The sequence below is a fragment of the Lissotriton helveticus genome, chromosome 1_1 (genome assembly GCF_964261635.1).
Source record: "Lissotriton helveticus chromosome 1_1, aLisHel1.1, whole genome shotgun sequence".
NCBI classification, from domain to species: Eukaryota; Metazoa; Chordata; class Amphibia; order Caudata; family Salamandridae; genus Lissotriton; species Lissotriton helveticus.
The window spans coordinates 766,479,786-766,502,562 of NC_136057.1; the positions used below are offsets into that span (position 1 = coordinate 766,479,786).

The following is a 22,777-nucleotide window of genomic DNA, read 5'->3' on the forward strand; positions in this document are numbered from 1 at the left end:
CAAGAAGAAACCTTTGCTGAGGAGAGGAACCTGAAGAAACTGAGGAGAGACTATCCCTAAGCTGAAGTGCTGCTTAGGACACTGGCCTGCAGTGGTTGCCTGGCTGCCAAAGAGAGGAGAAAGGGACTTTGTGTACTTTCATCAACTTGTAAGGATCTCCAAGGGCTTGGAACAGAGCTTGCCTCCTGCTGAAGTCTCAGGGACAACAGACTTCAACCTCCAGCTCCCCAGAGTTCTTTTGGAAGTGCCTGCTGCTGTTTTGGGCCTTCTGAAGGACTGCGTGTCGCAAGGAGCTGGGAGCACGACTCAAGAGGAAGAAGCGAGTCGCAGCCGCTGCCGTCGCATCTCTGAACAAGGGTGTCGCCGATGCAGCTGTCGCATCGAGCTGAAGTGCCTTGCATCGAGGGAGAAGAGTGTCGCCACCAAAGCCGCCGTAGTTGCATCTCTGAACAAGGGTGTCGCCACTGTAGCTGATGCGAGAAGTCTCGGCCCGATGCAACATCGGAGAAGCGGGCCGCATCTGGAAGATCTTCACATCTTTATTTCTTTGCACCGGAACTTTGCCGCATTTCCATCGCTGCAACACTTTTGTTGTGGAAATGTAACACATCGCAAGGTACATTGACTTAAAGTGTCGCATTTTCAGAACTAAAGAGAACTAAGCTAAAACTACCATTTTAAGTACAGTATTGTGGATTTTTGTCGTTTGTGGTCTTGTGATAAGTCTATATAAAGAATACTTATTTTTGATATAAAACTGGTGTGGTGTCAATCTGTAGTGTTGTCACTTGATTACTGTATGTGGTTAAAAATGCTTTACACACTGCCTCTGATGTAAGCCTGTCTGCTCGTGCCAAGCTACCAAGGGGGTGAGCAGGGATAATTTTAGGAGTGTACCCCCTTACCCTGACTAGAGGCAAAGGTCCCTATTTGTCACAAGTACCTACCTGTGCCAACTAGAGACCCCCAATTCTAACAATAGGCAACAGACTTTCAAGGTTGGCTGGTGCAACCAATGTGAGCCTCTGGCGTATAGCCAGAGTAGTTGCTTCACCATTAACATTAGACAGAATCATTCCGAACAGGGCTACACCTGCTCAGTGTTCATTCTGTATCTGTTTGAGTATGCCTGATAAGATGGACATCAAGGTTGTGCCATGGCAGGCAGTCTAGACCACACCACACAAATTGTCCCCCAGGTTTTAGTCTCCAATACGGGAACTATCCCATTGGGTAAGCACATAGTCAAAATTCTATGCCTGTCCTGTGGACCCGAATAAAATGACCTCACGATTAGTGTTTTTGGTTTAACCCATAACTGAATTAACAAAAGGTAGGAATTATGGTAGGCAATGGCGGCAGTTTGGCCTGCCCTTGGAGGTCAACGCGAGCTAGTCCTGCAATCAAGGTGCGCGAAACAAACTGTCTTAAGAGTCTGTATATGATCACTAGACCATGGTATAATGCTTGTGTTTGAAGCAAGTTTTGATTTTGCATATCAGGGTAAGGTGTATCTCCAGCTAAGTCTGGCCGGGTCACCCTTCATAACTAAGGGGACCCAAACGTACAGGTGGGGGAGGGCGCCAAGGAACTAATTTGGTGTTTCCAGTAGATGAGACGAATCTCAAGAAGCGTAGGAAGTCTATATGCTTTAGGCGCTGGAGATGTATGTATGCAATGCATTAGATTGACCATCCCTAGCCAGAAACGTGACCCCAGAATAAAAAACTTCAAAGCAGAATGCCCCTTCCGCTGCAACAACAAAAATAATAGGACCACCTGCATCAGGAAGCCCATGTTGGGTTAAATATGGGTAAACAGCAGGTCTGCAGTTGAGTGGAAGGACCTGAGGCTGTGCCATCAGAAACGCAGAAATGGATTCGAAGTGGTACTCACACTGTGGAGGATTAAGCCCCAACACCATGGATGCCTCTGGAAAAAGGTGCGAAGGTATCGTGGACATGTACAAGCTCTACTCAGGAGACCTGTAACTAAGTACCAGATCAAACGGCGACGCCATGTTGCAGGAATTCTGCTCTAGAACAGAACTACGCTTGGGACCCTAGAACGTCAGCATGTACGGACTGAGGGACCATACCCGATCAGTATCTATGGGTCCGTGGGTTCAAATCTGAGTAGCTCATAGTGCCTCACTTGCCCTCCTAAACTTTCCAGAGAGACAATTGATTTGGCACCCCAAAACACAACACAAACGACTCTCTCGGGGATCGCTGTAGCAGATCACCCCCTTTCGTTCTCTCACTCTTATTTGTCCACAATGAATAGAAATGAGGCACGATCAAATATTAGATTTTATTTAAACTGTTGTGCTCTAATATGCAATAATTGCGCCACAACTAGCAAACAAATACAAGTCAGTAATGTCATTAGCATTGTTAAGAGACCTTATACAATAAAAAGCCCTGTCATATTATCTGACAGATTTGCCTAAACCCACTCTCACTACAAAAGCTAAATGATTATAGATCTCTCAGCTTAGCAGCGGACCTCAAACCTTAGCATACATGGATAGTTGTTCTATATCCCCGCTGACGTGGTTCTCTGATCTCAGGACCTTTGCTTTCTGTGCGAGTCTCCACACTGTGTGTTTGGAATGACACGTCCCAGGTAAATGACAAACATGTGTTTTCAAAAACAGTTCGGTGTTCATATTATGTGTAGGTGCTAGTGATTAACAAGGAGTAGTGTTGCTTGACCGTGTCTAGGCTGAACAGGTAAAATCCCAGGAAAAAAACGAAATGCAAAAATATGTGCAGACTATATATGAAAATACAATGAGGCACAAAAACAAGCGTATGCTTTGGTAACCTGTGACACGCAAAACGTCCTACAACGTGCATAGTTAAGCTAACATAGGTAACACACCAGTGTACATGTAGGAAACACAAGACCGGATTCATAGTTTTGCTTAGTGTAAACAAAAACATCTGTTCAAACATGAGAAAGCCCAAGATGTAATCTTATAGTGAACTGTTGCCAAGGCCTGTCTGTGAAGGGAGTTTGCAGAAATTTGATGATAATGTCTATTGTGTTTATGTACTTTACAGTAAGTATACATTTTGCTTCTCTCTCTCAATCTTTTGTACTTTTAGCAGGAATCTAAAGAGAAGAGTGAAGGTGCGAGTGAAGATTCTACCAAGCACTCGATACCCTCGAGAAATTCTGAGCCTCCAGCTCATGATGTGTCTTCAAATTTGGGGAATTCTGCTAGTAAGAAAGGCAAGTTGATGAAACAGTTATTTAACTTTTCTTTGTTTAAATATACATAATCCTTGAGAAACAAACACCACGTAACATTTGAGGCTTGAGACAAAACTGTCAGTGTGATTATACTCTGACTCCTGTTATCACATGGATTTGAAAATCCTCCAGTCCTTGCAAAAGCATAAAAATAAATGTGATTGAATGTAAAAAGATAAGAATAGAGAAAGCATGTTACATATCATAACCTGTAACTGTCAGTTTATCCATACAATTAGTTTGGTGCTTTATATAATTCTTGCTACTGCATCTTCATTTCCTGGTCCTGTGAAGCGTTATATCTCAGTGATACACATGAACGAGTAAAGTTTGTATAGCTGAAATATCAGTGCTTTTCCATTTGCTTCTTCACCATTTTGTGCTTAGAGTCATTGTGCTGGCTTTCAATTAAACACAAAATCCCACGGACAAAGTCCAATAGGGAGTGTAAAAAAAACCGAAAAGTTGCTTGAAAGACAAAATTCAATGATAGGGTACAAATAAGGAATTTAGGAGCAAGAAAGCATGTAAACATAATTGGCAATAGGAAGGAATATGGAGAGGAGGGAAAAGGAAATAACATAATTCTTTATAATCTCTGGAGAAACACCATCCACATAATTATGTACAGAAAAAAAAGAATAAACCCTGACAACAACAGATTATTACAATGTCTGAAAACATTAGAAAACACTTGGAAAAAAACACTTGATTATTAAAGATTTGAAACGTGTTATTTCTTTAATTGTGAACACTGATAGTTATTTCACTACATTGATTATTTTTTTCCTGAGCCCCCTTACTAGTGTTTCTGCTTTGTTGTGAATGTTCTGCCTTTTTGTTAAGTGAACTTTTGACACTTTTGTGGTGGATTTCCTAATCTGTTTTTAAATCTATCAGTACAGTTGTGTGCTTGAGCTCAATCACCAGAAAAAAGGCTACCCCAAGCAGTACTGAGGGGTGGACTTTAGCTCCAATCATAACTGTGCTTCTTCCCCATGGCATTTAACTGGCAGTTTGTTAATACACACAAGTGAAAAACATTTTACTGCATATTTGTTTTGTTATTTATGCTATTGTTTATAATATTACTGTTTGTTTGAATGGTTATATAACTTTCAAGTTCTTTTATGACATTAGCTAAATAAGTTTTATCTGAAAGAAACAGTTAGTTTATAGATCCCTTGCCTTAGAATTACCCCAGGCGTCAGACTGGATCCGTAAAGTTTTTCGTCAGCAGTACCGCTACGCATCGGAAGGTGGCGTTGGTCGACTCCGCGTTGGTCGTCGCCGGGATGACGATGCGGTAGCTATATAGACGCCGCCCTCGGGCGCTGATGTCAGTTCTTTCTTTTTCTGCGCCAGCAAGCGCAGATCCGGAGAGAGCGGTACCTCCAGTCACTTTTTGACTGACTTTTTCTCGACTTCGTTTTTTGAGTCCATCGACTCCTGGTGCAAGAGGGATACCTGGCTTCAAGGCCTGTGGGTTCTGTAACTGTAAGTGACGGATCCGCACTGCGTGTGCCTCTACTGCCTGGAGCACGACCATGACCCCAAGTTGTGCTCCGACTGCCAAACTATGGTCCGGAAGTCTATGCGGGAGCGGTCTAGAAAGCTACTCGAGGTACAGCAATCGGCTCTGCTACGCCCAAGGTCCCTGTCGCGTGGGAGGTCGAGGGACCTTTCGCGGAACCATCATCACTCCTTTTCCAAGTCTTCGTACTCAGGGGTTAGGTAAGTCGAAGCATAAGTTGTCGAAGAAGCATCGTCGCTCTCAGACTTCCCCTCGTTCGTCTGCCGACGCGACAAAGGGTGCGGGTGGTGCCCCTCCCGCGGCGCAGCGTGCGGAGCCCACAGGGTCAACTCCGGCCTTCCCTCCGTTCCGTTCGGCTGGGGGCCCTAGGCCTTCGACACCGGCGGCTTTGGCCTTGGCACCGCAGGGTACCCTTGGATCCAGGGCTGGATCCAGATCGGCACCGGTCAACCTCATAACACCTCCACCGGCACCACATCCGCAGCCGGCGCCGGCTGGACCTTCAGCTAGCGCTGACCCCGGCTTCTGCCCCTATGGGGACACAGAGCCGGACCGGTGTCGATCGATGCCGGATCCGGCGCCGATGGGTACTGTTGTGCCTGTGTTCCACCCTGGCCCTATTCAGCCAGATTGGCAGCCTGAGGAGGGTGAGGAACACTGGGAGGGGCCTGGAGACCCTTTGACTGACCAGTTGGATTATGATCCGGACTGGAGAGAGGAATTGGAGGATGTCAGTGGTCTGGATACCGTCCAAGACCTTGGCATGTTGTCTCCTCCTACCGTGGCTACAGAGGAGGGAGTGTCATACGCAGTGGTGTTGCGTAGGGCGTCCGAGGCTCTCCACCTCGATCTACCTACGGTGGCTGTCAGTACTAACCTCCTGACAGAGGTGCTTCAGCTGGCAGTGAGCTCTTCGGAGCTCCTGCTGCTGTTCAATGAAGACCTAACCAACATCCTTTTGGGCACCTGCTCCAGGCCCAACCCGGGCTCCTGTGGAAGGGATGATTGCCTGACGCCACCGCCCGTCAGGCTCCGAGCGACCCCACTTTTCTCTCCCAACACCCCACCCATGAGAGCTAGGTGGTCCAAGCCTCGACATTCAAAGGCGCTTTCCCTAACGCTCCACCTGATAGGGAATCCAAAAAGCTGGACCATCTTGGGAAGAAGATGTTTTTTCCTCCAGCATGGGACTGCGGTCAGTAAACACTGCATGTCTGTTGGGCTGCTAATCCCACTCTGTGTGTGAAACGGTGGCGCAAGTGCTGCCCCAGTGCCCGGAGGAGGCCCGGGTCGTGCTGTCCTGTGCAGTTGCCGAGGGGAGAGTCGCAGCGAAGTTTACCATCCGCTGTGGACTTGACAACGCACACTCGCTGGGTAGGACGATTTCAACGTCGGTAGCCCTTCGACACTACGCCTGGATGAGGTCGACTGGCTTTTCTGGAGATCTCCAGAACACTGTAATGGACATGCCCTTTGATGCCAATCGCCTGTTCAGCGAAAAAGCAGTCAGTGAGCTGGAGCACTTCAAGGACTCTCGTAATACTGCCAAAGTCCTTGAGCCTCTCCGCCACATGCCCCGCACTGTCTGCTTTTTGCCCCTTTCATGGCTACAGCGCAAGCTGTTCATCACCAGCGCGGCCGGGGACGTGGGAAACACCGCTGTGGTTCTGAGGGCCAGCGGGCGGGCCAGTCCACAGCAGCCCCCTCTGCAGCTGCCTCCAAACCCTCCTAGTCTGACCTTTCAGGCCAATCACACGCCAGTGGGTGGCAGGATTCGCCATCATCTCCCCCACTGGCGTACCATCACGTCGGACAGGAGGGTTTTGCAGATAGTCCAAAGGGGCCACTCCCTCCCCTTCGAGACTATCCCACAGCCATTCCAACTCTGTACCATCGAATGTCGGGGGATCATCTGACCGTTCTCCAACAGCAAGTTACGGCTCTCTTGGCCAAGGGATTGATCAAACAAATTCCTGCCCCAGAAGTAAGTCGTGGTTGTCTGCGTCCTATCTAGGATCTCAGGAACGTCAACCGCTTCCTCTGGAATGAGAAGTTCAAAATATTTACTCTAGCTCAGGTCCTATCTGCCTCGACCCTGGAGACTGGATGGTAGCGTTGGACTTGCAGGACGCTTATTATCACATCCTGCTGGCCCACCGGCGTTACCTGTGGTTCACGGTAGGGCACAAGCATTTTCAGTTTACTGTGCTCCCCTTTGGCCTTACCAGCGCCCTTCGGGTGTTGATGAAAGTGATGGCGGTGGTCGCAGCTCATCGGTGCAGATCAGGGGTTCCAGTCTTCCCCTATCCCGACGACTGGTTGTTGAAGGTGTCTCCCACCTCCAAACTACGGCCAACCTCCTGAATTTGCTGAGGTTCTCCATTCACGTGCCGAAGTCACAATTGTCTCCCTCTCTGTAGCTCCTTTTCATCTGAGCGGTTCTGGACACAGCGCAGTTTCGGGTCTATCCTCCCGAACAGCGAGTCCAGGATATTTGGGCTATGATTCCGATCTTTCAGCCTCTATCCCGGGTTTCAGTAAGGATGACCCTCAGTCTACTGGGCCTGATGGCCTTCTGCATCCTGCTGGCCGATTATGCCAGATGGCATATGCAGGCTCTGCAGTGGGACCTGAAGGTCCAGTGGGCACAGCATCAGGGGAACCTGTCCGATTGCGTCCAGATCTCGGAGGGCACTGCACGCCAACTGTAGTGGTGGCTCATGAACCAGGATTGGATCGACGGCAGATCCCTCTCCCTTCCTCAACCAGAGTTCACAGTGGTGACCGATGCATCACTTCTGGGATGAGGCGGCCACATGGGGGAGGCGTTGATCAGAGGCCTCTGGTCTCCGGCGGAGTCCGGGCTCCACATCAACCTTCTGGAGGATCGGGTGATTAGTCTTGCACTCAAAGCATTCCTTCCCTCTGTCCGGGGAAGAGTAGTGCAGGTGTTCATGGACAACAACACCGCCATGTGGTACTGCAACAAACAGGTGGAGTGGATTCGTGGACCCTATGTCAACGTCTCTGAACATGGCTGGAACATCAGGGCATATCCCTCGTGGTTCAACACCTGACAGGTTCTGTGAACGCCAGGGCGGATGAACTCAGCTGCAGGTGCATGATGGATCACAAATGGCGTCTTCACTCTGAGGTGGCGCAAGGTCTCTTTCAACAGTGGGGAGAGCCTTGGTTAGATCTGTTCACCACCGGAGATAACATGGAGTTTCAGCAATTCTGCACGTTGGAATTTCCAAGGCAGCACTCGCTAGGCGACGCTTTTCGTTGTGAGTGGAGTTGCGGTCTTCAATACGCATTTCCACCTGTACAACTTCTGCCCAGAGTGCTGAAGCAGATAAAGCGCGACCGGGCCCAAGTCATTCTTGTGGTTTCGGATTGGGCACGAAGAGTCTGGTATCCCAAGCTGCTCAACGTGACCATCGATCCTTCGATACAACTGCCTCTTCGGGAGGATCTTCTGTCGCAGCAGCAGGGGACAGTCCTCCACATGAACCTGTCCAGCTTCGACCTCCTTGCATGGAGATTGAGCAGCAGCAGTTGACGTCATTTGACCTGCCTCCCGAAGTCTGTAATGTTATATTTGCAGCCAGGCGTCCCTCCACTAAGACGGTATACACCTGTGGATGGAACAAATTTGTGGCATGGTGCACAGCAAAGGCTGTGGATCCCCTTTCCGACTCTCTTTCTGAGGTTCTCTTGTTCCTCCTTTCTTTGGCCCAGCAGGGCCCTGCTCTGAGCACTCTTAAGGGCTACCGCTCGTCCATTTCAGCCTTCCTTAGGCTTCTTGATCAGCCTTCTCTTTTCAACTCCCTTGTTGTAGATTCCTTAAGGCCATTACTCATCTTTTTCCTCCTGTTCCCCTCGTAATGCCTCAGTGGGACTTGAACTTAGTTCTTCCCTATCTTAGGTGCACTCCCTTTGAGTCGCTACATAACTGTCCTCTCAGACTTCTCACTCTGAAAACTGCCTTTCTGGTGGCCATCACCTCTGCACGCAGGGTGATTAATCTACAAGCTCTTTCTTCCAAGTCTCCCTTTCTGGCTGTCCATCCGGACAAGATCGTCCTTAGGACTAGACCTTCCTTTCTTCCCAAGGCGGTTACTTCTTTCCACATTGGCCAAACCATCACTTTGCCCACCTTTTTTCCGCCTCTGCATCCTTTGAAAGAGGAAGAGAGTCTCCACCGTCTGGATCTAAAATGTGCACTTTTCTTCTACTTGGATCGCACCAAACAATTCCGGGTGGACGGCCAGCTCTTTGTTGGTTACGTGGGTGCTAAGAGAGGTTGGGCTGTGCACAAACGGACCATCTCCAGGTGGGACGTTTAGTGCATCAAAGCCTGCTAATATTTGGCATAGAATGAGCTTCCAGTGGGGCAGCGCACCCATTCCACCAGGGCGACAGCAGCTACTACTGCTTTGAAAGGAGGAGTTCCCCTTAAATGACATCTGTCAGGAAGCTACGTGGGCATTCCCTGTACACGTTCACCAAACACTACTGCCTGGGCAGTCAAGTCCGGAGAGACCGCTTCTTTGGCCGTTCTGTTCTCCAGGACTTTCTTGTGTGAACTTGGTTCGCAGACCCACTTCCGGGTTTGGTGTTGCTGGGGTATCTATTCTAAGGTAAGGAATCTATAACTGAATGTCTCTTTCAGATGAACAAGTTACTTTTCTGCGGTAACGATTTATCCATAAGAAACATAGGTTAGTTATAGATTCCTTACCGCCACACCCATCCTTCCCGTTCTGCGAACTGACTTCTAGGGTTAAGGACTTCCTTTCAGGGTGCTAGTTTTGTGCACCAGTGGTCAGTGTCTTGCATGACTCTGCTCTTCTGGCGTGGAAAGTCGTGTACAGAACTGACATCAGAGTGCGAGGGCGGGGTCTTTGTGGCTATTGCGACAAAAACTTTCCAGATCCAGTCTGATGCTGGGGGGTAGTACTTAGGTAATCTATAACTAACCTATGTTTCTTACATATATATTGTTACCTAAGGTAAGTTCTTCTTTAACAGAAATGGTGCAATTCATATTATTTGTCTGATCACAATTAAGATACAACTGTTTTTAAAAGATCTCCTCTTCTGTTTGAAAAATGCTTCCTTTAAAATTGATATCGTTTTTTACTCTATTTTCCTTGCGGTACTATAGTTTTAATGTCAGAACTTGGGCTGGAAGAGGATGATGCAGAGTCTGCTTGGGATTCTGAGGTACTAGTCTTACATTTTCTTCAATTATTAGTTCACATGACTGGAGATAGTTCCCAGAAGAGTTTTAAGTGCTGCATTCTGTTAACCTTCACAGTGGACTGACACGTAAGTAACTAAAAAATAAACTGAAGTAAGCTGATGTTCTTAAATGTGGTATGTGGTGTGTCTTAATTTTTAGGGCACTCTTTAGCCTACTAAGACTATCACAGGCATTGTCTTTTTAAGGAAGATTGGCATTGAGATCTCATGAGTGATTTCTGAGCTAAGGATTAACTTTTTCGGTGGCTGCTAGCCAACTGCAGCTTGGTCAGCGTCACATTTACAGATTGGACCTCTTTCAGCGTAAAGCGGCATGCATGATCCTGTGGCAGCTTTTTAGGTCGAGCCTAGAGGCAGCGTGCATGTGCTGTTCTGGGAGGCATGCTGTAATTGCTTAATCCGGGGATTGCCACACCCACCACTTTCCATTTGTTGCTTTGTGTGCCTTATAGAATTGGTTCATTTTTATTGGTGAAAAGCTGTTCTTTGTCTCGCCATAGGGTTTCCACGATCGTGGCAACTGCCCCTGTTACAAGTGCCCTTGCTGTCGAGTTTATGTATGCTTTGTTCGGCGCACTCTTCTTTCTACAGCATTTAGTGGTCCCGTGCCGTTTCTCACTTGACTGCTGCCACTCTCTTTCCCTTTGTGCATAGCTGTAATCTGCTCCAAGCACGAGCACTACCACATGTTCGTGTTGGCTTTTTCTCCTGCCCCCTTCCTCGTCCCTCCTCCTCTCCCTTTCCTGTGTGTGTGATGAGAATAGCGCTCTCATCAGAAAACTCACAAGGTCTTCTGGAAGCTTGGCCCATCTATCGTTGCACTCCGACCTCACTCCCTCTGCTTTAATTACTGGCAGCTTCTCCTTACATGGCTCCAGTTAAAAGCAGCTCTATGCAGGTGTTTGATCATTTAAGTCCATGTAGGCAGCGTATGCGGTTGGCCAGGTGATTTTAATATATGCTCTTACTAAATGTTGTTATTGTAAGGCCTGGTTAGCCGACATAAAAGGTGTGCGCCGATTGCAGCCCAGACTGCTGCAAGGCTGCCCCGAGAAAGCCAAGAGCCAGCAATGCAGGACGGATGCGTCCCAGCTGGGCTGTTGAGCTGCTGGGCCTCTGCTTGGCCCTAACCGCCTCCGCACTGCCCCTTCTTTTTTGGAGCCACCCTGCAGATGCTGAGTGAGCTCTTGGAGTCTGCAAACTTAGGGCTGCACACTTCCAGCCTACAGCCGGGCTCCCTCGCTTCACCGCTCTGTGGTACGGGCTGCGCCTGCGAGACACGGCAATGACGACTGCCTCTTCCCTTTTCTGCCTGCTTGAAAGTGTCACTTTAAAAAATAAATTATAAAATAAAATAAATAAAAAAATACACTCCAGCAAAACACAGCAGTGCAAAGGCTCAACCTTCCCAGAAGTCGCCTTCCTGACAGAGATCTGGCTGAACCCCGCCTCGGCACCTGACATTGCCATAGCGTCCCGGAAGGCTACAAGATCACCCGCAGGTACCGCACTAACGGAGAAGGAGGAGGAATCGCCATCGTCCACAGGAACACTCTGAGTCTCGACCAACACCGACGACACCCTGAGCACCGCCGAACACCTGCACTTCCAGATCCACACCGACCCCCAACACCTCCCTCAGAGGAACCCTGACATTGCCATAGCGTCCCGGAAGGCTACAAGATCACCCGCAGGTACCGCACTAACGGAGAAGGAGGAGGAATCGCCATCGTCCACAGGAACACTCTGAGTCTCGACCAACACCGACGACACCCTGAGCACCGCCGAACACCTGCACTTCCAGATCCACACCGACCCCCAACACCTCCCTCAGAGGAACCCTCATATACAGACCCCCCGGACTCCGACCACAGTTCTGCGACTCCATCGCCGACTTCGTCAGCACACACGCCCTCGCCTCCACGGGCTACATCCTCCTCGGGGACCTGAACTTCCACCTCGAGAACAACAACAACACGATCTCCACCACCCTGATCGACAACCTAGCCAACCTCGGACTCAGACAACTCGTCACAGCACCCACCCACTCTGCCGGTCACACGCTTGACCCCATCTTCTCGGCAGGCCGCCACATCTCCTTCAACCACTCCACCTAACTCCACTGGACCGACCATCGCTTCATCCACTTCACCTTCAAGAAACCCTGCACGCACCACTGCACCCAACAGATGCCTCGCCACTGCTGGAGCAAAGTCACCGAAGACCAGCTAACCCTCGCCCAGAGCTCACCCGCTGAACCCATCCCCCGACATAACACCGCCGGCCGCAACCTCAGACAGTGGATCAACGACTGCGCCAACACCCTCGCCCCGATCAAGAAACCCTCCAACAGTCACACCAAAAAGAAAGCCAGCTGGTTCACTGAAGACCTCCAGGCCTCCAAGCAAACCTGCCGAAAGCTGGAGAAGATCTGGCTCCTTGAACGAACACCGGACAGGCACTCAGCTCACACGAACACCATCCACTCCGGATCTCCGTCGGACCCATGCCCACACCACATCTTCAACAAAGCCAGCACAGCCATCACACCCCATCTGCAGAAAGTCATCAACACCTCCTTCGAGAACCCAAGGACCTCAAGAACTTGAGACCCATCTCCCTGCTCCCGTTCCTGGCAAAGGTCATTGAGAAGACCGTCAACGAACAACTGACCCGCTACCTCGAGGAGAACAACATCCTGGACCCTTCCCAGTCCAGGTTCCGCAGCAACCACAGCACCGAGACTGCCCTCATCGCTGCCACCGATGACATCAAATCTCCCTGCTGGACAACAGAGAAACGGCAGATCTGGATCCTGGATCCTGGATCTGTCAGCCGCCTTCGACACGGTCTGCCACCGCACACTACGAATACGCCTCCACAACGCCGGGATCCAAGAGAAGGCCCTAGACTGGACCACATCCTTCCTCTCCGGCAGAACACAGAGTGTCCGCCTTCCCCCTTCTGCTCCGAAGCTACCGAGACAATCTGTGGCATACCCCAGGGCTCATCCCTCAGCCTAACTCTGTTTTTTTTATTTGTATTTTTAAACATTTTTATTGGCATTTTTCATCATGAAAACAAACATCAAGCATGTCATTGTCGAGCAGCACATCCGTTCCCCCACCTCCCTATCCACTTTTCCCTCCTTTTGATCAAAAACATAGTCCGCATTGTCCAATAGTTCAGTTAAGCCTCTCACCCAGCTCCATCTACAGATCAGCCTTAGTCCCCTCATCCAGTTCTGCTCCTTGACGAGTGAGAGCTCATACCCCCCATGCAGCTCACATCCCTCCATCCAGCCCGTGATAGCGCCTCCACTTGCCCCACACCCTGCCAAATTTCTTGGGGCACCCCCTAGCCTTATACGTAACTCTCTCAGCCGCCATATAGAGGTCCATCCCCCTTCTCCACTCTTCTAGTTGTGGTGTGTCTGGTGCCCCCCACTTCCGGGCCACATCTCTCTTGGCCACCAGTAGGGCCAGCACCAGGAAGATCAGAAAGGGTCTAGCCAGATCCACATCGTTCGTCATTCCCAGTAGGGCAAGTTTGGGTTCTAAAGGTAGGGTGGTCTCTAACACCTCCCCCAGCTCTGTCAGGACCGCCCCCCAGAAGCGTTGAATATTCGGGCATTTCCAGATAGTATGGTAGAAGTCTCCTATGTCATTGCCACACCTCAGACAGCCCGGGTCAGTTATCCTCCCAATCTTGTGTAGGCGCACTCTGTCAAAATAGGTCCTATGAAGGACATTAAATTGGATCAACCGTAGGCAAGATTTAACCGCTATCTCCCTGGGATTCATTAGGACCATACCCCAGTCTACTTCATCCATGTCACCCACCTCTCGCTCCCACGTGTTCCGCAGGTTCCCAAGTCTGTCTGGCCTATTATTCATTATTGTTTTGTATGTAAGGGACACTGCCTTACCGGCGATCCTTTCCTGTAGCAGGCGACCCTCTAGAGGAGATATTCTGGAAGCGCCTCTGTCAGGGCCCCTTCTGCCCTCCACACGTGTCTTAGTTGCATGTATTTAAAGTATTGTGTGTGGTGGAGCCCATATTCCTTGCGCAGCGAGGGAAACGATTGCAGCGCCCCTTTTTTCATCACATCGCCCAAAGTCGACATGCCTATAGCATCCCAACTTCGTAATCCCTTCAACTTATTAAGTTCCTTTAGCCAGGTGCATTTCCACAGTGGGGTTTGTTTTGGTAGTCTGCGTTCCCACCCTATCGTTTTCGTCGCCCTCGTCCATATCCCTAATGTGAGTCTCGTAGCAGGCAGTAGTCTAGCTCTTCCCTTGCCTCCGTATAGATAATGTAGACATGTGTGTGCATGTCAAAAGTAAAGTCCCTATTATCCAAATATGGAAGTACAGTAATAATGCAACCCTTAATGACCACACAAAACCATTGGTACCATAGCCACCATGTTATTCCACAGCATTAGAATTAAAAAACGATATGAAACAGTGGTTAGAAAAAGATTTTGTACAATTTATTCAATATAAAACAATACATTCATCCATCAATATAGTGCCAAAGAATACAATTTAAAAATGTGTAGAATTCACATAAGGAACAATTAAAAAAGATTTTTTTGAGAGTTGTCGACGCAGTGTTTCGGTTTTATTATAACACCTTCATCAGGACAAAGTTCTGGTTAGAAAGAAACATACAATTAGATACAATTTAATGTTTGTTCTATTTTATACATTTTTAGCAAGAATTACAATAAAAACATCAAAATCCTTTATACAGCAAAATACGGGCATTAAAGGCACTTTTACTATTTAACAAAACATGTGGTTTTTTGGGTTTGGTTTATTAAGGGAAGAATTATTTTCTAATGTCAAGCGGGTTGATGGTGCCTCCTAATTGCACACTAAGCTATATGTAAAGATATCATGTTGACATACCTTACTATTTAAAAGAATGATTATCCGCCTCTTTAATCAATTTGAGGTTGGTTTTTTCTTATGATTTGTCAAGTTGCTAAGGATAAGTGCAAAAGTGCTTCAATTCAGTGCACAGACATTAGCTGAGGGATAAACGGTATCATATATTAGTTCCTTCATTTCTTTAATTAATCTTTTATTAAATTACGAGAGGTGAACCCTTTTTACCTTTCAGTCAGTAACGAATATGTTCCTTTTTTTTAATTTTTAAAAGGAGGTCGAGGGAGCCACCGTTAGTAAATGATGCACGGATGATGCTTTTGAACAAAAAAAGGAAAAAGAGTTTTTACTTTTTGGTTCATGCATATTCATGAAGCTAGATCGTTAATAGAGGACAAAGTGAGTATAACTCACCCTCTTGGTAGGACAGGGCGCATGGAGCAGCTTATGACTGGATGCTCGTGATAAAAACGTTGTTTCAATTGCGTTTCTGAGTTATCGCGTCTTCCTATGGTGCTCCTTGTGTGTTCCAGAATATTTGACTTAGGCGGCTCTGTTGTATAAAATCAATAGAGTACAGCGTTTTAGTGTCTAATCTCGCTGGGGGTTTGTAAAGCATATGGCTATTTAAATCAGCGATAATATTTTCAGTCTATGCTGTTAAATGCTTGGCAGTATAGTCTTACTCTTAAAATCGCTAATTTAAACAGATCATCCATTCTTAGTTTAAAAGCGCCCAATTTATCTAGCTAGAGATGCTGGTATTAACTGTTTAGAGACGTTAACCCTAAATCTTAGCTCTGCCGAACAATATCAACATAGATCTAAATAGTTGCGAGGATCTCAACCTTCTGCACTCACATATGATAGCGTGGGCGCTTACTAAGTCTTAATGTCTTTAACGACAGGGATAAATCATGCTACCTTCAAATATTGATTATTTATTTAAAAAATACTGCTTTGTAGACAAATCTTGGAGCTCTATTTTGTTAACTAGCATATTTATTTCCTGCTCTGTGCCATGTTCGAACATTAAACATTATCTTCTTCTGAGATATTCCTGGCTATGAAACATTTAAATATTCCCCATCGGCACAACAATTACTGTTGTAAACCAGTAAAGCTATAATTATATAATTCTATCTCTGTGTCATCAGCCTTGCCTTAGCGGCGATTGGCTGTCTAATAGGAACACTATGCAGAGTTACTTCAGCAATTTAGACTATTTCGCTTACCTGACCATGTGTGTGCATCCATAGTGAGTCTTTCTAGTGCAAAGGTGGGGTGAGTGGCAGCCTAACTCTGTTTAACATCTACATGGCGCCGCTCGCCCACGTCGCCTGTCGGCACGACCTCAACATCATCTCCTACGCCAATGACACCCAGCTGATCCTCTCCCTCACCAAGGACCCCCACACTGCCAAAACCAATCTTCACGAAGGAATGAAGGCCATCGCTGAATGGATGAGGAACAGCCGACTGAAGCTGAACTCGGACAATACGGAGGTCCTCATCCTTGGATCCACCTCTTTGGCCTGGGGCGACTCCTGGTGGCCGACCGCACTGGGAACCGCCCCAACACCAACCGACCACGCACGCAACCTAGGGGTTATCCTCGACTCCACCCTCTCCATGACTAAACAGGTCAACACCGTCTCCTCCTCCTTCTTCAACACCCTCCGCATGCTCTGCAGGATCTACAAGTGGATCCCCGCTGAAACCAGGCCCTCATCAGCAGCAGGTTGGACTACAGAAACACCCTCTACGCAGGAGCCTCGGCCAAACTTCTGAGATGGCTCCAGCGCATCCAGAACACCTCTGTACGCCTGATCCTCGACATCCCTCACCGCAGCCACATCTACCCAACCTGAGAGACTAGGTCAACAAGAGGATAACCTTCAAGCTCCTCACCCACGCACACAAGGCACTCCACAACACCGGATCAACGTATCTCAACAGACGACTCAACTTCTACACCCCCACCCGCCAGCTCCGCTCCGCTGACTTCGCCCTCGCCACAGTCCCCCGCTTCCGAAGAGCGACCTCCGGCGGCAGACCGTTCTCCCACCACGCCGCCAAGACCTAGGACACCCTCCCCATCTACCTACAGCAGACCCAAGACCTGCTGACCTTCAGGAAAAACCTCAAGACCTGGCTTTTCGAGCAGTAGCGGCATTCCCCACCCCAGCGCCTTGAGACCCTCATGGGTGTGTAGTGCGATTTACAAATGATATGATTGATTGATTGATTGAAGGCAATCTCCACCTCATGACCAGACACTCATCTCACATTCCTAGCGGGCCTGAGGTGTCACCTCCCCATGACAGCTCAGGTTTGTTTTGGGCTTGCCGTGGGCAGTGTAACTGGAGCTGCAGAGGCAGCATGAGAAGTGCACTGGTTCAAAGCAGGGCTGTGGGTTTTGCAAGGGACAGCGGTATGTGGATGCAGAACATTCACTGACACCTTGTCCACATGAGTAGTATGGGCATTCATTGGCTCTGTCTGGTTTGGTTCTTAAAGGGTAAAGCACTTTAGGGATGCTGGTGGTGTAGGGGTACAGCATTACATGGCCATTAGCCTTTGAACTGCCCCAGATAACGTGAGAGAGGTGCAGGTTGTAGAAGCTCCACATGATATCATGAGCAGAGAACTTAGGCTCGGCCTGCAGGCACAGGAGGAGGTTGCTGAGGCTTGGCGTGGCACAGAGTGCCATGGGAGCAGGGCGAGGCTGCTAAGACTCAACTTTTCCCAATTAAATGGGTAGAAAGCTTTATCTGTGCATGCAGGCTTCTAGAGGAGTAATTTGGTGCTTAATTTGTGAATTAATAAGTGCCGGGCGCAGACCTTTTTGCTCAGAAACTACTGTCAGCGTTGCAGACAGTTGTCGTGCCGAACACCAAAACTGCATAGACATGATTTACCCTCATGCATCTTTTTTTTTAACACTTTATTTTGCATTTTAATGATAAACTATACGATACATTTGCAGTATTGCAGTCAAGCACGTAAATGACATTAACATTCCATAGCACATTGTTGGTTCCATTGTATTACAGTTCTATAAAGGGAAATGTATATCAACATCTTCGCATCTTAATATCAAACAATCATTTATGACAGTTAACAGTTTCAATGTCTCAGCTGCATTTCAATTCCATAGCGCACAAGGCTGTGGTATAGTGTTCATTGTGATGCATTAGGTCAAAAGCGGGCGTGGTATGGTGTGTGTGTTTAATAGAAGATTCCTACCCCACCCCTGTGGGGACAATGCCCTGCTTTTGTTGTGTAGGCGGGTCTTGCTGTTGTTCCTCTAGGTATGCTCTGAAAGGACCCCAGATGTCTCTGGGTCTGGTGGTAGAAGGGATTGTGCTGGCATAAAGTTTGCTTCTCGTGGAACATGACTCCAAGCTACTAAGCCAGCCTTTGATTGTGGGAGCTGACTTGCCACCCCAGTGAATTGCTACTTCTCGTTTGGCCAATAATAAGCTCATGGCTACAAACCGTCAGGGTTTCTTGGGTATCTGGACCACGTATCCCAGGCGTGCAATCTCGGACAGGGGGGTAATCGTTATCTTGACCATAGTGCCAACGACCCTGTGCAGTTCTACCCAATAGGAGTGGATGCGCCAGCATGTCCAGGCCAGGTGGGCAAAGTCTGCATATGGGGCCATGCATCTAGGGCAGCTGTGTGGCCGGGAGGGGTCTATTCTATGAAAGCCGGGCTGGAGTGGCGTTCGTTCTGCGGAGAAATTTGAAATGGATCAATTTGTGGGGGCTGTTAAGCAAGACATTTTGGGTCACTGCGCAGCATGCATCCATTGATCGTTTGTTATGGGGTTCCAGAGGTCCACCTCCCAGTCTCTACGGATCTTGGCGTCGTCTATGGGGATAATGTCTGCACAGGCCTTGTAGAGCTTGGAGATGATGTGTTTTCCCTTAGTGCTATCTAACACTATTGTTAGCGGTGGGAAGGATGGTGGTTCAAGGGGGAAGTCGGGGAAAGTGGCATGTATCACCAAGCGAATAAGCGATAGAATGAACCATCCATAAATGTGGCATCTGGGAAGCGGGACTCGTCTCCAGTCTCGAACACATGGCCCTCCGGGAATAGGTCACCTATCTTTGCGATGTTGAATTTTGCGCATGTTCCTTGTATAATTTTTTCACCCGTTATTAACAGCCACTGGGGTTTCGGAGTGGAAGTGAGGAAGCATAGAGAAAGGGTGTATTGGTAATCCTCCACAGCTTCTCCCAGGCCCAACTAGTGGTGGAGACAGTTTGGATGTCTTTGGGGTCTCTGGGGAAGCCCGTCGGCAAAATGGAAGCCAGTGTTCCCGGGAGAACTAGATCAGCCAAGCAGGCACCATCAAGCGATCAACGGTTTGCTTTGTCGACGCTCCTGCCGGAGCCCCGAGCTCAGAGCCTGACAAGACCCGGACTTCCAGACTTCCAACAGCCCGATCCACAGTCACAGCAGAGCTGAGACCTGTGGAGGCGACGAGAGACGTGGGACCGGCCATCTTGGAAAGCCAGCGAATTGCTTTCCGTGCAACTTCTGAGGCACCCTCGAACTTGTGCATTAGGGATTGAGAAGCCCCAGCCCCGAGCACCAACTGCACCGAAGATCAGCCCTCCACACTCCACGAGTTCTGCGTGGGGCCCTTCTGCATTTTCCTGCTCGATGCGTCTGTCCGGTCACTTGCCCATTGGCTAGTGGCCTCTGTGACGACGAACCTTTTGATTTACACCGCTGGTCTGGTTGCTGCAGACTGGCCCTTGCTTCCCTGAAAAGGAGAAGTCAATCAGACCTTGCTGGTCTGATCCGTAAGCCATCTTCGATTCCTGCGTGGGTTGCCTTTGCCAAGGCTTGTTGACTCCAATCCGGAAGCCGACAGCAAGAGCCTTCGTGGGACAGTCCGTATCCAGCTCCTGGTCATCGTCGACACCTCCTGGTCCACATGGCTGCAGAGACAAGCTTCACGACATCACCTGATTGCTTCGCGAAATCACCTGGTTCCTTCCTGGTTCCTTCCTGGTCACTGGCTAGTGACCCAGACTCTGTCCCTCTGCTTTCAGGTACTCTTCATCCTCGATCCGCCCTTGGATCCACCCGGAAACTTCCCTCCTGGTCGCCAGCAGCATCTTTCTTCAAGGCTCCATAGGATTCAGCGACGAAACCCGACACACTTTGACACCTATGCACCCGCTTCCTGTGGGTGAGGTAACGCGAGTACTTCGGTGCTCCTGTGGGTATTTACTATCCTAGTGTCTAACTTTCAAGTAGCTTTCTCCTTGTCCATCCGGAAGTGACCTAAAAGAGCTAGTTTCCAATTCTTTCGTTCCCATTCTAACGCCATGGTAACTCGTGTGTGTGTAAAGACACTGCACGCGCATCCCGTGGGCCTCCTGCTCCCTATTCTTTGGTAGTACAGCGTAGCCCCAGCAATTCTCCAGGCCCTAGGCCTATACTTTGTTCGTGACGTGGTTCTTATACCACTATTTTAGTATATGGTTTGAAGTGCCCCTAGGGCATTACTGTATTTTGTGCAACTTATTGTATTATAATTGAGTATCTTGTTATGTGCTTGTGCCTCTGACCTCATAAAGAGTTCAGAGGATTTATTTAGTAATAAATACATATATTGTATATATATAACCTGTGTGGTGTCCTTTCACTTGGTATTAAAAGGGATTGCATATGGTAAAACAGCTGGCTTCACGCGCCCTCTTGCGTTTAGCCTAAGACTGCTTTGTCCATGCTACCACTAGGATAGCTGGTCTATAAAGTTGACTTTACAACCATCACAATAAGGGTTGTTTGGACTGATACAAGGTGCCCACTAGAATAGTGGACATCACATATCAGGCCAACTTTTCACACAGTGACACCAATAATGGGCCCGTATTAAATTGTAGGCCTCTGTGTAGGTGTTTTTCCTGAAAATGCCGAACCAAGGGGTCCTCAGCTAAAATTAATAATAAGCGCGAGAGTGGGCAGCCCTACCTTGTGCCTCACGGCAAGGAGAAAGGAGCTGACAGGCTGCCATGTAACCTGAGCCGGGAGGTGGGTTGGCTACAAAGCCAGTCGGCATGCCCATTCTCTCCATGATGGACAAAAAGAAAGGCCACTCTAATGAGCCAAAGGCCTTTTCAGTGTCTAGCAGAATCGCAGCCGCTGGTACCTCCAGAGTGATTCTGTGGAGGGTGGCAAATAGGGTCCGGAGATGAAATGCAGTAGAACGATGGGGGATGAAACCGGACTGTGCTGAGGAATTATAGATTCCATTAAGAGAGACAAACGGTTTGACATAACTTTGGCCAGTATTTTGTAATTTAAGTTCAGGAGTGAAAGTGGTCTATACGAGCCGCAAAGTTGGGGGTCTTTGCCAGGTTTAGGGAGGTGTATTATGACCACCTCACGCAGGGTGGGTGGTAAAGCCGGTCTTTCCAAGGCCTCTGCATAGACCTCTAAGAGCTGCGGGATCAGCAAATCCTGAAATGCCTTGTAAAATTCGTCCTTGAAGCCATCCAAGCCGTGGGCGGAAGATGACCTCAGGGTAGTTATGGCTTTATTAACGTCTGTATCTAAAATGGGGGCTGCCAGAAAGTCTTGCATGCATTTCTCGAGGTAAACGAGTGCAGTCTCCGACAAATAGGACTCTTGGTCTGTGTGATCTGGGCCCAGTCTGGAGGGGTACAGGGTCTTGAGATGAGACAGAAATTCTCTCTGGATTTCGAGTGGATTGGTAGTGTGTTGGCCTGTTTGTGTGCGCAAGTCAGTGACATATGCCTTACCATATTGGGGCTGATCATCTGCGCCAGTACTCATCCTGGTCGGTCACCCTCACCATACTGTTTGGCATTATTGTATTTCCCCATGAAGAGGATCTCTCGTTCTGCCGTATCCTTGTATTTCGTGAGAAGGGTCAGTCTTCTCTTGTCAAGGTCGGGGTCGTGCGCCGCCAGCTGCCTAGTGTCTATTGTTGTAAGGTTGTGTTCTAATCGGGCTAATGTTCTGCGTAGATCGCGAAGGACACCGGCATGTTTGGAAATACACACACCTCTTATGTATGCCTTAAAACCCTCCCACAACATCGCTGCGGAGTCGACAGAGCTGGTATGGATGGCAAAGTATTCCTCAATGGCTTCACGGATATCGTGTTGGAACAGATCGTCGTCTAGTATAGTGATAAAAACAAAACCCCTCCCACCACCCCCCTCCCAGCCTCCCCACCCAACCAGAGAGGCGATACCATATTAACCAAGAAAGCCAGAGTACCAATTGCATCCCAAAAATGTTGAAAGCGTCACGTTCCAGTGACTTTCTCCGTTCACAAAACGGATGCGAGGTGAACACCAATGGAGGGGTGACATCGCCCCTGCCGTCTCCTGGCAATCATAGTGAAGTATGACATAAAGCAATTTCTCAATGTTAATGGTCAATAGAGCTTACTGGCCAAATAGAAAGTTCAAATGGGGCCTGTTCCGGAGAAGAGTTCCATACTCGCCTCGGAGCCGCTACGGGGAGGAGAGGACCTGTTTTCTTCGCGGGTTGACTTGGCGTTGAGCTTGTACGTACGACAAAATTCCTATGCCTCTGTGGGGGTGTCGAAGACACGTGACCGTCCATTGATCTCAACGTGCAGTGTAGCGGGGTATAGCATGCCATAGTTTAGGCCTAGGTTTCTGAGCGTGGCCTTGACTCCATTGTACTTGCTCCGGGCCTCCTGGATCATTATGGTGAAGCCTGAAAATAGCAATAGTTTAGATCCCTGCCGGATGGTTTTGCCTCGTTCACGGGCCATTCTGAGAGCTGAGT

General features: G+C 48.6%; 1 protein-coding gene across 10 annotated transcripts in view; it reads left to right on the forward strand.

The window, feature by feature from the left end:
• The window catches only part of ANKRD26 (ankyrin repeat domain 26), a 1,096,841-nt gene that overhangs the window by 318,581 nt on the left and 755,483 nt on the right, over window positions 1–22,777 (forward strand). For 6 of the 10 annotated variants that reach the window (XM_078674324.1, XM_078674330.1, XM_078674326.1 and 3 more), the window contains exons 11-12: window positions 3,114–3,240; window positions 9,966–10,024. In XM_078674324.1, coding sequence (XP_078530450.1) covers window positions 3,114–3,240; window positions 9,966–10,024 — 186 coding nt within the window. The remainder of the gene's footprint in view (window positions 1–3,113; window positions 3,241–9,965; window positions 10,025–22,777) is intronic. The other 4 variants (XM_078674325.1, XM_078674327.1, XM_078674329.1 and 1 more) reach the window with 1 other exon arrangement.